A 17,599-nucleotide genomic window follows, 5' to 3' on the forward strand; every position below is an offset into this window, starting at 1 on the left:
ATAAATAATTAATAATACTTGCTTGATATATGCTTTTAATTCGCTTTATTTTTGCATGTGTTTTCCCGATAGGTTTTCAAAATAATAACATTCGAATAAATATTGAGAATAGTAATATCTTCTTATTTCGGTCGGAGTAATAAATTACTGCTTTAAGGCATGAGAGGTCATTTATTCTTTATTGGAAATAATTTGATATTGTCGTTTTCTCTCAAATTAATATCTATTTTTAAGATGGAATAGTGATATCTCTTCATTTCGATTGGAGCAATAAATGACTGCTTTAAGGCATGAGAGGTCATTTATTCTCGATCGAAAATCATTAGATATTATCGTTTTCTCTCGAATCAATATCGATTTTTAAGACGGAATAGTGTATATTCATTTCGACTGGAGTAATAAATGATTGTTTCAAGGCATAAGAGGTCATTTATTCTCGATTAGAAATAATTAGATATTATCGTTATCTCTTAAAATTATTTTGTGTGTTGTTATTTTGAAATACTAGTAAACTTTAGAATGAAATTTTAATATTTCTTTATTTCGATTGTAGTAAGAGTCTATTGTTTTAAGGTATGAGAGATCGATTCTCCTCGATAGGAAATAATTAAATATTATCATGTTTCGTCCAAAAATTCAGAATATTATTTTTGGGAAATCTTAAATTAAATTAGACTCGAACTCATAAATTTCATTGCAAAGACAATTAATTAATCTACTAGGTATCAATTTAGGGAGATGTGGGGGTGCTAATCATTCCCCACACGTAACTGACTCTTGAACTCGAACTTTAGTAACGCAGACTGCAAGTTTGTTGTTTTAAATAAAATTAATATTTTATTAAAATAAAAAATACATTTTTGTATGCCCAATCACACCCTCATCAAAGATTGGTGGCGACTCCTTGAATTACGTTTTCATCATTAACCGGTCATCAAAGAATTATTTCGAAACAAGAGTCCTCTTTTTCCCCATCGGAAAAAATCGTTTCGAAAATAACAAAAAAAAAATCAAGTGTTAAGGAGGAACGACAAGTAATCAAAGTACTGAAATAATTGGGTTAACGACTAAAGAAACTGTTATTGTGTCAATTGAGTTCTTTTTGGCCTGTTAAAGTTATTGAAATAATTCGATCACTGCCGGATAGACTTGAAATGTTAGCAACTACCAAAACTTAAAATCCTTTACCTTCATAATATAAAATTGAGATATAATATAAATATAACAGAAATAATATAAAATATTTATACAAAATCGAAACTCTGACTTTTTATTATATAAATCAAAATAATCCAATGTGAATAGTGTTTATAGACCAATAATACAAATCAAGATCGTATGAATACACAAAAATAACGAAAAGCAGTAAGTACATGCATGATTCGTAAATCTAAGCGCTACATGTTGAAGGCTTAACAATTTTCTTGAACAACAAAGGTAGTCTCATTCATACATGATTTCATTTTGTTTTGAAATATCTACCCTCCAACCTAAATCCTATAATGTCCTCAATGTATATCCAAGTAAATTGCTCACAAAAGAAATTAAAGAAAGAAGGAAACTCCCCTGATATGTGAGCAAGTCAGATTGACACGGTTCAATGTGATGGTGGACAAGGAATAGAGACTCTACAGTGCTCCATCAAGGCAGCCAAGTTCTTCTCTATCCTTGAAAGTCGTCGTTCTATTCTTGCCCAAGGCTCCTCAAAATCTGGTTTAGTGGAATCTTCACTGGGATGAAGATCATGTGTCTTGCGAATGCGTTTTAAAGATCGTGGAGGTTCACCGGGTAAACGTAATAGGCACGAAGGGGGTTGTACGAAAGTATACACTCCATCTGTCTTCTCCAACACTTTCATTTTCAACAAGCACCCTGTGTCTAGTGGCTCCATCTCACATGCTACATGTAGGTTAGTACTAGCTAGATCAAGCAAATTAAGTTGAACTACTAGATGAGTAACGAGGAAACCAAGGCACAAATGCTTACCATTGATCAGAACTGAATTAAATTGAAGCAAACCAAAATCCTAGGTTAATGGGATTGTCATGCAACGTTGACCAAATAAAGTTCAGTTCAATTTTAGTACATATATTGGCAGTATCTTTTCGACCAGAAAACTGAATGCTAAAAATCGTTGCATGTAAACCCATTCAGGGTTTTGAAGGTAAGCACCCTTGGACTTACTAGGATTATAGTGAGATTTATTAGAAGACATGTCATTCCAAACCGTCGAATGAAAAAAATGTGTCCATAAAATCGACAGTGCTACATTTATAGTAAGTGGTGGTAGAGCATTCAGTATCAATCAATCCTAAAGCCAAATTAAATTCGGTAGTGGATTGAGAAAATTCTTTGCCTAGGATTCTAAATTTCACAACTCCGGGAGTGTTGAGATTAAAATCCTTGGGCAAGTCAAATTGAAAAGTAACGTAGAATTCTCTATTCAACTCGATAGAAGTAGTATATTTAATATTAATAAAATTCTTCCACCACATACCAACGATCATAGCATCAAAAGCTTCTCTATTTTTTCAATTCTTCTAAAGAATGACTGTCGACATAGTTATCCGAATTGATTTGTCGAGTTTTCATGTCGGTGTACCTGACTTTTCGAGCTTTGGTGTTGAATTTCTAAAATCCATTTAAATCAGCCTCCAATGGTGGTGGGACCGATTCGCCTTTGTCCAAACAAGACCTTACTCGGGGACCACTTCCGTCTGTCCTGGAGCTGCTCGTGTTTTCAATGGTGAATGGGGGATGAGGTTAGAGGCGTGGATTAAAGGGAGTAACGACTAGTTTTTTTGGGTTAGGCGTGGATGGGTGAACAAGGTGTTTTATGAATGAGGATAAAATTTTGGGTGAGTGCGGCTGTTGTTTGTGAAAGTGTGGGAGAAGACAGATTGAATGTATACTTTCGTACAACTCCCTTCGTGCTTGTTACGTTTACCTAGTGATCCTCCACGATCTTTAAAACGCATTCGCAAGACACATGATCTTCATCCCTATTAGAGTAAGCCACTCTCAACTGAAGTTGGTAAAAAGGAACGGTTAAGGTTGTTAGACCGTTTCCTAACCAACTCAGTCATTTCCTTTGTATATAATGGCTAGTCTCCTTTAGAGATATTACAGCAGTTTTCAATAAAAGATAAAAGAGAGTATTGCCTCTCGTTCTGCCATTCTTCACCCACACTGGTTCATAGATTTCATCATGGTATCTTTCGCCGAAGATCCTACTGCTGTATCCGCTGTAAAGTAAGTTGATGTTCATCGGATTGCTTTCTAATTCTCTTCTCTTCTCTTCGGTTCTTTCTAATTCTGGCAACCTCTTCTGAATTGCTTCTCGTGTTCATCGGATTTTTGTTGAAACTGATCGTTGCATCAATTTAAGGCTTGTTGAAGTTTAGGATTATCCCTTTTTTGATCATGAGCATGTTTGACTCGTAATGACTCATTGGAGAAAGAGCAAACTAGTGATCTTTTACTGGATATCCTTAAGGTCCTTAAATCGAGGCTCATAAATTGTTTTATCAATTTCTTGGGGCGTTTGCAATGGTTTGATTTTGCATCTTATTTTGTCGGCTGAATTTTGTGGTTGATTGTTGCATGAGGTGTTTTGAAGTTTTTGGGCTGTACAGATCTAGTTTTGCTGCGGTTTCTTTTCTGTTGGAGTGTGCACGCTACCTGTTTGTGGTTTTGCTTCATTGAAGATTGTTGAGTATGACTGATGATACTCAAACCGATTCTGTTCACGTTACTTCTACGAACAGTTTTAACATGCCGATTCAGCAGATTCCTAAATTTGACGTTGTCAAACTTTCTGAATATACATATATATCCTTTGGAAACATCAAGTCATTTTGATAATTGATGGCTATGGACTCACGAGTTTTGTTTCTGAAAATGAATCTGCTCCTACTCAGTTTGTTCAAACAGACTCGGGGTCCACTGTTTTACAAACCGATTTCTCGTTGTATAATAGACAAGATAAGTTGCTGGCATCATGGTTGTTGTCTACAGTGAGTCCCGAGGTGCTTCCTCACCTCACAAGCTGCAATTCTACTAAAACTATTTGGTGCACTATAAACAGAATGATTGCTGCTCGTTCTAGTGCCAAAACCTCCTCTCTAAGGCATAGTCTGCACACACAAAGAAAATGTGGCTTAACAGTGAATGAGTATTTGGCTAAGATCAGGGTGATATGTGATACTCTCAATGCTTCAGGCAGTATTGTTACTGAACAAGAGCAGGTGAGCGTGATTCTAGCTGATCTTTCAATGGAGTTTGAGTCGGTCATAGCCATCGCTTCCAGGGAATTGGTGTCTCTGGAAAATCTAACAGATATGTTGCTAGAGTGCGAAGCTTGTCAGAAAGTGTTTCTTCAAGAGATTTTACCTGCTCATGCCAGCTTAGTTACGTATCACAGTGATAAGGCTGTTGAGGGTGATAATAAGAAAGGGTTTTTATATAGATATTCGAGTCAACAAGACTCTAGAGGAGGATGTTGTGGTGGTAACTATCGAGGAAGAGGCCGTGGTAGGTACAATCAAAATCGTCCATAGTGTCAATTGTGTGGTCGTTTTGGTCACAGGGTTCAAAAGTGTTATCACAGGTTTGACCAAAATTATCATGGGTTTGTTCATGATAATAATGAAGGTCAACGTGAAGGTTATCAAATTATAACACGGTCTTGAGTACACCTGAAGTCTACACTCATACTTTGAGTCACATGCCTTCTCAACAGTACAGAGATTCGACTGGGTTTTTTTGTCCATCTCCATATGTCAACATCTTTGATTATCATTTACATGGTTTCTACCCAATGCCAACATCTTCACAACATTATGAAAATTCAATTTCTTCTCTTGCAGGTGTAACCAGCCCTCATGTTTCTGCTGATCTTGGAAGTCTTGGCTTTATTCCTGCACCTTTTGCTCCTACATCTGCTGTTGGTGTTTCATTTGTGTCTCCTTCTTCTCAATGGTCTGTCTCGAATGATGGAGCTTGGTATCCCAATACTGGGGCTACTCACCATGTTATTCATACTCAATCCAATCTTCAAGCTGGGACACCCTCTGCAGGTAATTGCAGGTTACTCGTGGGTAATGGAGATGGGGTTAAAATTTCTCATGTTGGTCAAGGGGTTTTGTTTACTTCTGGAAAACCTTTGATCTTACATAATCTCTTGCATGTTCAAAAATAAGGAAAAATTTATTGTCTGTATCACAGATTGTTAAGGATAATAATGTTGTTTTTGAGTTTTGTGCTGATGGTTGTTGTGTTAAGGACAATCAGACTCGGAAAGTGTTGCTCGAAAGGAGGCTCACTCATGAAGGGTTATATAAGCTGCTACCTCCAACAACAGACGAGTGTTTACAATCTTCCAAATCACATGCTGCAGCGTTTCATGTTTCTAAATCGTCAAACGATTTTGAATTGTGGCATAATCGTCTTGGACATCCTCTAATGAAGTGCTTAAGACTGTTCTTAGTTCGTGCAATGTATGTACTAGTGAAAATGAGATGCAACATGTATGTGCAGCCTGTTTACAAGGGAAAGCTCATAACCTCCCTTTTTCTAAGTCTGTTACTGAATATAAAAATCCTTTTGATCTTGTTGTTTCCGATCTTTGGGGACCTGCACCAGTTAACTCTGATGGCTTTTTATATTATGTGTTTTTTGTGGATATATGTAGTAGACACGCTTGGTTGTATCTCATAAAAAGAAAGTCTGACGTTGTTCAATGTTTCTTAAATTTTTATAGACTAGTTGAAGAGCATTTTGGCTGCAAAATTAAAGCATTGCAATGGATGGAGGAACCGGATATAAACCATTAACCAATTGGTTGTTATCTAATGGGGTGCAGTTTAGATTAGCTTGTCCTCATACATCATAACAGAATGGGAAAGCTGAGCGAAAGCATCATCATATCGTTGAAATGAGACTGAATTTGCTTGCTCAAGCTGACTTGCCTTTAAAGTTTTGGAGTTATGCCTTTACAACAGCTGTTTATCTCGTCAACAGGCTACCAACGGAAGTTTTGGAAGGAAAATCTCCATATGAACAGCTTTATAGTCAAGTATCAGACTATTCTTGTATGCATGTGTTTGGTTGTGCTTGTTTTCCATTCTTGAGACCTTTGAACAAGCATAAGTTGGATTTCAGATCGAATAAATGCATTTTTTCAGCTATAGTCCTTTGTATAGGGGTTACAGGTGTATGGATGAATCTGGAAAAAAAATTATATCTCGACATGTTATATTTGATGAATTTCTGTTTCCTTTTGTTGAGAAGTGTGGAAATACTGTTTCTGCTGAAGTTTCTTCCTCTGTTCGAGATCTTCCATTACTTGTAAGCTCTTTAATGCCAAGACAATAGGTTTGTGAAAAGGCTTCTTCTATTTCTGCAAATGTTATTCCTGAAGGTGGTCAATCTTCTGGGCATGTTGTTTCTTCTTCTGATCATTGTCAGAATGGATCGCCTGCTACTAGGCATCAAGGGTCCCCTACAGGGTCTGTTCAGCGAGATGCTGATTCAGGATTTTTTAGGAGTCCACAACTGGACACTAGTCTGCAGCAGTCTGTTGTGTCTCAGGAAGCTCTTGGTGATCTGCAAGAGGAGCTTCTCTCGGTTGTTGAAGCTGAAGCTAGTGCTCAAAGGAGTTTATCGAGTGAAAATGAACATGAGGTTATTTCTCATGAACAATGTTCTCCTGAAGGATCCGATGACAACTCGAAGCAAAAATGGTATACGCAAGCCTAAGGTGTTTTTTGTTCAGTCCACTGAGGAGCCAAAGAATATATGAGAAGCATTGAAAAGTTCGCATTGGAGGGATGCAGCAAATGCCGAGTATGAAGCACTTTTGTAGAATAAGACATGGGATTTGGTTCCAAGGCCTCGTGATAGGAAGACAGTTAATTGTAAGTGGATATTCAAGGTGAAAAAGAATCCAGATGGCGCAGTGGAGAGATACAAGGTTAGACTGGTTGCTAAAGGGTATTTACAGGAACCTGAGGTTGATTTTAATGAGGTGTTTAGTCCTGTTATCAAACCAGTTACAATTCGGACAATTCTCTCGATAGCAGTGAATAAAGGCTGGATGTTAAGGCAAGTAGATTTAATAATGCCTTTTTACATGGGGACTTATTAGAGGAAGTAAACATGTCACAACCCCCTGGTTATAAGCAGTTTGATTCGGATGGACGTCCGTTAGTTTGTAAATTAAACAAGGCCATCTACGGGCTTAAGCAAACACAACGAGCTTGGTTTGAAAAGCTCAGACAGTATTTAGTTTCTGCAGGGTTCAGTCTCAGCAAAGCGGATGCATCTCTTTTTGTGAAGAAAACTGCCACTAGTTTAATCTATCTACTAGTGTATGTGGATGATATCATCATCACTGGAGATAATACTGTTGAAATCCAGAATGTTGTCACTATATTGAATGAAGCTTTCACGATTAAGGATCTTGGTCTGTTTCGGTATTTTTTGGGGATTGAGGTCCAGTATGAGTCTAATGGGGGTTGCACATAAGTCAAAGGAAGTATATCCTTAACTTATTAAGGAAATATGGGTTTGACAATGCTAAGAGTCTTCCTACACCCATGATCACCAGTTGCAAGCTATCTTTAAATGATGGAAGTCCAGTTGATGATGCTACTGAGTTTAGAAGTATTGCTGGGGCTCTTCAGTATATTGTGATCACCTGACCTGACATAGCATTTGCTGTCAATAGAGTTTGTCAGTTCATGCAAACTCCTTGTGATACTCATTTACTTGCTGTTAAACGTATCCTTCGCTACTTACAAGGCACGGTTGATTTTGGTCTAAAATTTTCTCCTCATCAGTGTTCAACTATTACAGGCTTTACTGTTGCTAATTGGGGAAGTGACTCGGACGACAGACGTTCTACAACGGGGTACTGTATTTTCTTTTATGGCAATCCTGTTTCGTGGGGGTCGCGTAAACAAGAAGTTGTGGCAAGGTTGACATCAGAAGCCGAGTATCGTAGCGTTGCTTGTGCTGCGACTGAAGTAGTCTGGCTTCAATCATTGTTGAGTGAGTTAGGTGTAAAATCTGAAGTTGGTAAAAAGGAACGGTTAAGATTGTTAGACCGTTTCTTAACCAACTCAGTCATTTCCTTTGTATTTAATGGCTGGTCTCCTTTGGAGATATTACAGCAGTTTTCAATAAAAGATAAAAGAGAGTACTGCCTCTCGTTCTGTCATTCTTCACCCACACTGATTCATAGATTTCATCAATCCCAATGAAGATTCCACTGAACCAGATTTTGAGGAACCTTGGGCAAGAATAGAACGACGACTTTCAAGGATGAAGAAGAACTTGGCTGCCTTTGTGGAGCATTGTGGAGTCTCTATTCCTTATTTACCATCACCTTGAACAGTGTCAGTCTGGCTTGCTCACATATCAGGGAGTTCCCTTTTCTCTTTAATTTCTTTTTCGAGCAATTTAATTGGATATACATTAAGGACAATGTAGGATTTAGGTGTGGGGGAGATATTTCATACATGATTTCATTTTGTTTTGAAAATTGTTCGTCTTTTACTTAAATTTTGGTGTGCTTCAATCCATATATGCCGACTTTTCTTTTGAATTCTTGAATCTTTGCTTAATATCTTGGAATACCTTGTAAGTTCTGCATACTTCTTGTTTTGGATTATAATGCTTGAAAAAGACGAACATGATTAGTCTTTTTTACATATGTTTGATGAAGTCTCATGAGCTCATTAATTGAAAAGTGCATTAGACTTGATACAAATTACACATTTGGTAAGATTTTGAGTCTTAGAAAAATTCATTATATTTTGCTAATTTTTCTTATTGATGAGTGTGTCATACTTTGCGTGTTTATTCTAGAACTTGCTTGTAATTGCATTTTGAGACTACATTCTTGGATTGATGCTTGAAGATGATAAGGGCAATTAGGTTAAACACATTTCTCAAACTTTCAAAAAGCTTACCAATACGTTTTTCCCCTTAGCCAACTTGATATCATTTCCTCTTTTCTTTGTTTTACCACATTTTAGCCCAAAGTCTTTTATTTTTTGTTATCCCTTCTTCTCGCTGCCCTTTTCAAGATAAGAAGAAAATGTTGTTCCACAAAAAAATGAAAAAAGAAAAGACAAAGACAAAGACAGAGAAAAGGAAAGGAAAGAGAAATTGAAGTTTCTCTCTTGAAGGGATGAAGGTATCTGGAGATATGTTCGCAAAAGCAATTAAATGTTGATCCTCCAAATTCTTTAGTGTTTGAATGATATTTGAGAAGAAGTTGATAGTAGTTTTGATGTTGTTATGTGGAATTGATATCATGCAAATTAATATCTATTGCCTTGATTGTTAAATCTTCATTTTTTGTCTTTTACCACATCCTTACCTAAGTCTCGTTACAATCCTTAAAAGGGACCCTTTGATTTTTGCACCACACTCATACGAGTGGTGGAGATTTGATTCATTTGCAAGTTTATGGTAATATCGTGCTATGCTTTGACCTTGAGATTTAAATGCACCCTAAACACTTTGAAAGTATTGAGTGAAACCATGTGAGGGTATTAAGTCTTGTTGCTCTTGATATTGGTGGATTAATGAGATGGTCTATTTCAATGCAAATTTATCATATTCATGCTCATTCTCTTAATTGTGGTTATGGTTTGAACCTTTGATGTATGCTTAATTTTATTGGTATTCCAGAATATTAAATGAGATGAAAAGGTAGATGGACATGTTGGTATATTGAATTGAGGTATACTTGAGGACAAGCATAATTTAAGTGTGGGAGAATTTGATAAGTTATAACTATATACATCTTTTTACCATTAATTCCTCCATATTCTTATTATAATTTGAGCATAATTGTGAAAATTATGTTTGTTTTGATTTATGAGGTGAAATATGGATACAACGGTGAAAATCAGCTAAAAAACGTGTATTTAACTTTCTATGTAAGAATCAAGTCTTTCGAAAGAATATGAAATTGGGCAGAAGATCATCTTCGACAAGGCGTGACCATGTCTTATGATTAACACGCGATTGTTGTCTGATAAGAATAATTTGAAATTTTAGATTCAAATATGGGATGAAGCTCACTTTTATAAATATTTATATTATTTTGAAAGTATCTAGCCAAGAATCAACCTCTTTTCATTTAGGACTTTATTTATTTTGATTTTCCTTTATTTTAGTTTTCCTTATTTGATTTAGACTCGTTTAATTGAGACTTACTTTTCTTTTTGGGTTTTGGCTCTATATATAAAAAGACAGCACAACTTATTTTCTCTTGTATTTTCATTCGACCATGAGTGACTAAGCTTTTATTTTTGATTCAAGGGGAATGATTTCACTGTAATTTTGTAAGGTTTGTGCTAAATTAGTATTTCTCTTTTAATCCAATTAATATTTATTGCTTGTTCTTATTTTTATGAATTATTGATATTAATTAAATTGACGCTTTAACTCGATATTGAGTTTTCTATAGCTATTCATAAGTTTTTGATCTGTAATGGTCATGAACGATTAACACAAAGTAGCAAGAGGTAAGTTTTATGATTCGTGTTTGTTACGGTTTATTTTCTGAATTTCGCATCACGTGATATAGTCTTCGAGAAAATAAAGGTACAAAAATAATTTATTTTGGTCGTTCCCACGATTCTTAATGTTGTCATTGTATTTAATATGGAACTCTATCATGCCAGTTGTTTAATGGTAAGATTTGATTTGAATGCTGGTTGTAAATAAGTTTGTTATTCGATTATAAAAGGACAACTATACTTGTTGCAGACCTCAACAAGTGACTAATTATTGGATATTGAAAATCAATGTTTGAGCCTATGATCACAATTACAATTAGATGAAGTACATACCTTTAAATTGAAAGTTTGGTAAAAATTAATTTTCGTTATTTTTATTTTTAGTTTTATTTCTTTAATTTATCTTGAAAAACTAAAATCCCATTTTTTTATTGTTTAAACATTGAGATTCTAATTTCAGGTCTCTTAGGATTTGACTTGATCTCATTATTACTACAAGTTAATTTAGTAAAATCAATTTTTATTTTGTAAGACTTCGACAACCCTGTCATTGAACTCAATATCACGATAACATTCAAATACTAATCATGAATGAGAAATTCATTGTCATGCACGCCTCAGTAAAATTCTCACCAATCAATTAATACAACTAGGGATGACAAATTAAACTAAAATTGATAGACTTCGACTCAATAGGGCCGAGTTTTTTTAAAAAGAGTTTTGGGTTTAGGTCGAGTTCGGGTGTAAGATGAAAACTCTCCGACCGAAGATAGTAGTGTAATTTTTACATATAAATTTTATAGATAATTGCTATAATACCTCATTTTTATTTTTTTAATTAAATCCTTATTTTATGTCGGATCATGATGGGCCGGATCAGTTTTGTACTCTAAAATTTTGGTTTGGATTAGACTCGGGTAAAAGAGATGTGATCTTCAAGTCGGGTTGAGTCAGATTGAGGATATGTATTTTTCGGGTCGGTTGGATTTGGGTGGATGGTATATTTTTGGGTAAATTATACGTTTAGTACCTAAACTATCAAATTTCTTCCGTTTTAGTACCTAAACTTTCAATTTTTTCAAAACTATTCCTGACGTTTAGTTTTTGTTTCGTTTTAGTACCTCTCAGTTAAGAACTTAGCGAGTGATTTGCATGTGGCACTTTTTTTATGGGTAAATTACATCATTCATTACTCAACTATCTTCTCACTCCTATTTCGATCGCTAAAGTTTAATTTTTTTTCATTTAATTACTTAACTTTCAAATTACTCCTAATTTAATCACTCTAACTTTCAAAAAAAATTATTTTTAATTCTATATTAATAAAATAATAAAAAAATGTCACATCACAAAAATTATTAATAAATTAAATTAGAGTGATTAAAATAGAAGCAATTTGAAAGTTTAGTAGTTAAATTGAAAATTTTAAAATTTTAGTACTAAAATAGGAGTGAGAAGATAGTTGAGTCACGAATGATGTAATTTACCCATAAAAATGTAGTGTCGTTAAGTTTTTAACGACGATCTACTAAAATGATATAAAAACTAAACGTTAGGTATGGTTTTGAAAAAAATTGAAAGATTAGGTACTAAAACAGACAAAACTAATAGTGTATGTACTGAACACATAATTTATCCTATATTTTTTTGGGTCGGGTCGAGTTTTTTAGATTAGGTAGGTTGAACACTCAAAAAATATATTTTTAATGAATTTTTAGAAAAATCATATAAAAGATAAATATCGATCTGTTTTTGCCAAAAATTCGTTTGTAAGGATCCATGTGTCGGTTACATGTAGGTAATGGTGAGCACCCCACAACACCCGGATTCGAAATCTAAACGATTATACGTTGTTTAGATACTTAAAATTGCAAATTCGAGAATTAAACCATGATCCTTTGATTTATTTGAATTTATTTTGAATTGAATGAATTCTATAGAAAGAGAGTTTTGACTTAAAAATTACTAGATTCGTTCATATTTATTTTGAAAAGGATATTTTTTTAGTTTGAAAGAATAACAAATTTGATTTCGTCCCGATCCTGGCTCCCCTTCCAAAAAAACCTCTTGAATAGTCTTAAACTCAAATTTCAAACATAAATGGGGGTATTAGGAAAGTGCAATAATGAGGAAAAAGAAATGATTCAATTGGTTTATTATTTCCACGTTTTTCTCGACATTCCAAGGTTCAAGCTAAGGTACACTTATCTCAATTTCATACCAAATATTATTATCTAAGAGTTTCAGTGAGAACTTGGGGGGAACAAGAATATATTTTATACACACTGGTTTTACATACATATGAAATAACCATACACATTCGTATGCGTTACTTCTTTTACAAGAAAATTTCAAGCAACGATGGTGAAGAACAAAGAAAAAGATTAGGCAACAAGTTCCAATGCTTGAAAGGAAAGAAAACTAGCAGATTGGAAGTGGGGCACCGTTCCATTCCTTAAGACATTCAAGCATTGGATCAATGATCTTCCCTTTGCACATAGCAGTGAACACCTTGTCAAACTCCTCACCAGGTGACTTGACATTTTCTCCTGTTAGCAGCCCAGTTCCAAGCTCCTCCCTCACGAATTTGTACAACGGATACGATCTGCACTCCTTGATCTTGTTCGGAATGGCGGCATTTCCATTCTCGAGTGACACCCTTGCACTCTCAACCTCCTTTGGAAGAACAGCCTTTAATTCGTCTTCGAAAGCTGCAACCTTTTGGAAGATCGAAGTGCTCGTATTCTTCTCATTCTCTCCGTTTGCCAATGCATTCTCAACAAGAACTTGCCTCAGCTTTTGCATCAATGGATAGGTAGCACTGCAAGGGTCATCGACATAGGCGAAAACGTACTCACGATCCACGGCTTTGAGTAAATCCTTTTCACAGAATCTTGAAGGGTGAAGTTCACCGTTGGCACCGGTGGTGAGGGTTTTCTTAGCTATCTGGCTCACGGTGTTCTTCACTGTGTTCCTCAAATTCTCTTCTAAATGCCTCAAATCAATAGCTTGGCAAAGTGCCACCAAGAATGTAGAGGACATTAGCTTCAAGATATCAACAGCTTCTGCAGTTTTCCTTGAAGAGATTAATCCCAAGGAGTTCACATCTTGATTGTGTTGCTCGGCGCTTTGAACATGGTTGGTGACTGGATTAGCTAAGAATTGGAGCTCAGAACAATAGGAAGCCATTGCGATTTCAGCACCCTTAAAACCATAATCCAGACTTGGGTTCCTACCACCAGAGAGGTTTGATGGGAGACCATTGTTGTAGAAATCATTAACAAGTTCAGAGAATTGAGCAAACATGAGTTTTCCAATAGCCGCGATAGCCAAACGAGCATTGTCCATTGAGACACCGATTGGGGTACCCTGGAAGTTGCCACCATGTAATGCCTTGTTCCTTGAGACATCTATCAAAGGGTTATCATTGACAGAGTTAATCTCTCTTTCAATTGATTTGGTTGCGAATCTGATCACTTCAATCTGTGGACCAAGCCATTGTGGAGATGTCCTCAGAGCATATCGATCTTGTTTCGGTTTCTGCAAAAGGTCCATTTCATGCCATTTCTTAGCCGCTTTAACATAAGAGCTTCCCTCGAGTATGTGTTCCATTATAGCAGCGGCCTCAATTTGTCCTGGGTGGTGCTTCAATTTATGTGTCAAGTGGTCGGTGAACTCAGGTTTACCATTCATGACTTCAGCAAAAATTGCAGATAAAATTTCTGACAAAACAGCCAATATGTTTGCCTCAAAGAGAACCATGGAAGCCAAGCCTGAACCAACTGCAGTGCCATTGACTAGAGCAAGGCCTTCTTTAGGCTGCAATACAAAGAACCCGGAATCAATACCGGCGACACGGAAGGCTTCCTGAGCATCAAGGGGTTCCCCGTGGGGTCCAACTGCTTTGGAATTAGGCCTTCCAGTGAGCAATCCAGCAATGTAGGAAAGAGGGACAAGATCGCCAGATGCGGTAATTGTGCCACGAAGTGGCAAACACGGGGTGACGTTGTGATTGAGAAGCTTGGTGATTGCCTCCAGAATTTCAAACCTGATCCCAGAGTACCCCTGGAGTAGGGTGTTGATCCTGACAAGCATGGCTGCTCGAGTTGCTGAGTGAGGAAGTGTGTGGCATGACTCGGTTCCATTTCCAAAGATGCCAGCATTCAGGAACCTGAACCAACAAAACACATTCAATTCATATTGAATAAATAGAACCATCTTCCAGTTTGTGATATAATTACAGCCTTATATATCAACTTTGGTAAACTATATTTGTTCATGTTCTTTCAAGAAATAGTAGGGCCCCTTGATAACTTATTGCAGTTAGTGGCACGTATTTCCATAAAGTCTTACCTAATGAGCTCTTTCTGAAGGGCAGCTCCTTGGTTGGTTCTTCGATGAGAAGTAGCACCAAAACCAGTAGTAACACCATAGCTGTCAGTGCCTTTGTTCATGCCATCAAGGACCCAATCAGCGCTGGCCTTAACGCCAGCCCTTGCATCCTCCGAAAGCTCAACCTTGACACCGAAGTCACGTGTAGCTATGGCTGCAACTTGAGAAATCGTCAAGGTCTCACCACCCAGCTTCACCGATGGCCGCCTATACTCAGCCACCATACGTTTCACTTCATCCAAATGGCTCCCCTTGAGTGACTCAGCTGCAATACCCCAGTTCAAAGGATCCACGGCAGCAACACCCTTGTTAGTACTAGCAGTCGTCGTGCAAAAACTCTCCAAAGTACTGCTTTGTTGACTACTTTGAGTGATCGTCTCCATGTTAAAAATTGCAGAAATGGCAGAAATGAGAATGTCCCAGAAAAGAAGACGAACTCGTTAACCAAAATGCAAGGGCTTTTGGTTGTTTAAGTAGAGAAGGAATAGTGGGCGGTAGGTAAGGTAAGCAAAGGGGTTGGTGGAGATTAAAAAATGGCCGTCGATCAAGAAATGATCCAAAGGTGGATGATTGAGAGAGAAAGGTGAAAAAGTTTGACCGGTGAAATTGGCGGTGGCTGAGGCTGGTTGTGGTTCTGGTTCTGGTTGGTGAGGATTGAGGACAAAACGTATGAAGCTTATAATGCCTTCATCCCCACCAATTCATTTCAACAACCATGACAAATGAGTACTATTTTTCAAACTCTTGACTTCATTAGTCTTCATAGTGGTGCCAATTTTAATATGCACGTATTTAAAACATTTTTAAAATTATATATATATATATATATATATATATATATATATATATCCTTTTTTATGTTTAGGTAAGAAACAATAGATGAATATAGTTTCAACTTCAATAATTCAATTTAGGGTAAATTACGTATTTAATCGTTCAAGTTTCGTTTTAATCACTCAACTATTTTTCTTTAAAATTATACTTAACGTTATATTTTAGTTCAGTTTTGGTTATCCGTCGTTTAAGATAGGGTAAACTACATATATAGTCACCCAACCATCACTTTAGTTTCGTTTTGGCCACCCAACTATTATTTTTTTAAATCATACCGAAAGTTATGTTTTTAGTTTCATTCAGTCACCGTCGTTAAAAACTTAACTGTAATATTGACATGTCACCATAAGGTAATGTCATATCATCATTGAGAAAATAAATAAAAAATTCCACATCAGCAATTTTGTTTATTTTTTAACAATGGTTGACTAAAACGAAACAAAAATGTAATATTAGGTGTGATTTAAAAAATAGTTGAATGACTAAAACAAAACCAAAGCGATTGTTGGATGACTAAATACGTTGTTCACCCTAAAAAATAAAAAGAACTGTTGATGTAATAATTTTTTCAATAATGATTTGACATTATCTTATGACGACACATCAGCATCACTATTAATTTTTTAAAGCAAATAACTCAAACAGAAACAAAACGTAACTTTATGTATGATTTTGAAAAAAAACTAGTTAAGTGACCAAAATAAAATCAAAGTGATAGTCGGTAACTAAATATGTAATTTATCCTTAAATTTATAATACAATTTATATTTTTTGTCCTCCCGATTCTAAGGCTTCGCCTTAACTAATCCAGACCGACCCGCTAAATAATATTAAATCTTTTATAATAACAAGATATATCCGTTCCTTATGTTTCATAAAATAATATTAAATTTTATTGATATTTATATTAATGTATGTTACTTATTATAATTTAATTTTTAAACAAATAAATCTGGAGTTAATGAAAATTATTGAATAAATTGAAACATTAAAATAATATAATTCTGCCTTTACATAATTCGGATTATAGATAATATGTTATTATTTATTGTATAATTTCTAATTTCATCCCTTTATTTTATTATATTATAAAGTTAGTCATTATACTTTATTTTATCAAAATTTAATCATTCTATATTATGCAAATTAAAAAAAGTTAGTCCAACAACTTGTTGGTCTAGTGGGATCAGACACTAGATTCTTTAAGTAAGGTTAAGAGTTCGAACCCTAACGTTTGCGAATGGAGCAAATTAGGTTATGAGGGTCGCCCTAGCCTCTATAATACCCGATCTAGATTAATTGATCAATAGATCGGATATCAGTGATTAATTAAAAACAATTAGTCCAATTAGATTTTATATGAGCAAAACTCAATTCAAGATTTTTTTTTTTTGAAAAGTTAATTGAATCAAGTTAATCGAGTAGTTTGGTTTTTGGATTTAAACTTTACGATTTGAATAATTTGTATATACCATTTTGGTCTCTGATATTTTGAAAATATGTATATTTTCAACAAATATAAAACAATTATTAAAATCCTATATATATATATATATATATATATATATATATATATTGAACAATGACAATTGAATTTCACTTATAAAATATTGGAAGGAATCAGAATTACAATTATTATAACGCACCCGAACATAAAGAGAAAAATGGGATATTAGTCACCAAAAAAACTTATAAAAAATTAAAATATTAAACCCAAATATACTAAGAAAAATGAAACATTCTCTTGATAATGACAACCAACATAAAAAAAATTCAGTAACCTTCGCAAAAGCTTCTTGTCTTTGTTGAACGAGACGTTTTACGAAGTGATAAAG

The 17,599-nt window shown here is 35.2% G+C and overlaps 2 protein-coding genes across 2 annotated transcripts; one reads left to right on the top strand and one right to left on the bottom strand.

Annotated features, from left to right (window-relative positions):
* The first annotated feature begins 4,702 nt into the window (after positions 1–4,702).
* LOC120144035 lies at positions 4,703–5,611 on the top strand. The gene is made up of 2 exons (XM_039158201.1): positions 4,703–5,078; positions 5,284–5,611. Exons 1-2 carry the CDS (start codon positions 4,727–4,729, stop codon positions 5,328–5,330), a joined length of 399 nt encoding a protein of 132 aa, XP_039014132.1. The 5' UTR covers positions 4,703–4,726; the 3' UTR covers positions 5,331–5,611.
* A 7,328-nt stretch (positions 5,612–12,939) lies between these two features.
* Positions 12,940–15,328, bottom strand: LOC120144025 (phenylalanine ammonia-lyase-like). Its single transcript, XM_039158191.1, has 2 exons — positions 14,892–15,328; positions 12,940–14,709 (listed from the first exon to the last, which is right to left on the bottom strand). Exons 1-2 carry the CDS (start codon positions 15,311–15,313, stop codon positions 12,960–12,962), a joined length of 2,172 nt encoding a protein of 723 aa, XP_039014122.1. The 5' UTR covers positions 15,314–15,328; the 3' UTR covers positions 12,940–12,959.
* Between the last annotated feature and the right edge of the window lie 2,271 nt (positions 15,329–17,599).

This window comes from Hibiscus syriacus, unplaced genomic scaffold, assembly GCF_006381635.1.
Source record: "Hibiscus syriacus cultivar Baekdansim isolate YM2019G1 unplaced genomic scaffold, ASM638163v2 tig00002274_pilon, whole genome shotgun sequence".
Classification (NCBI taxonomy): Eukaryota; Viridiplantae; Streptophyta; class Magnoliopsida; order Malvales; family Malvaceae; genus Hibiscus; species Hibiscus syriacus.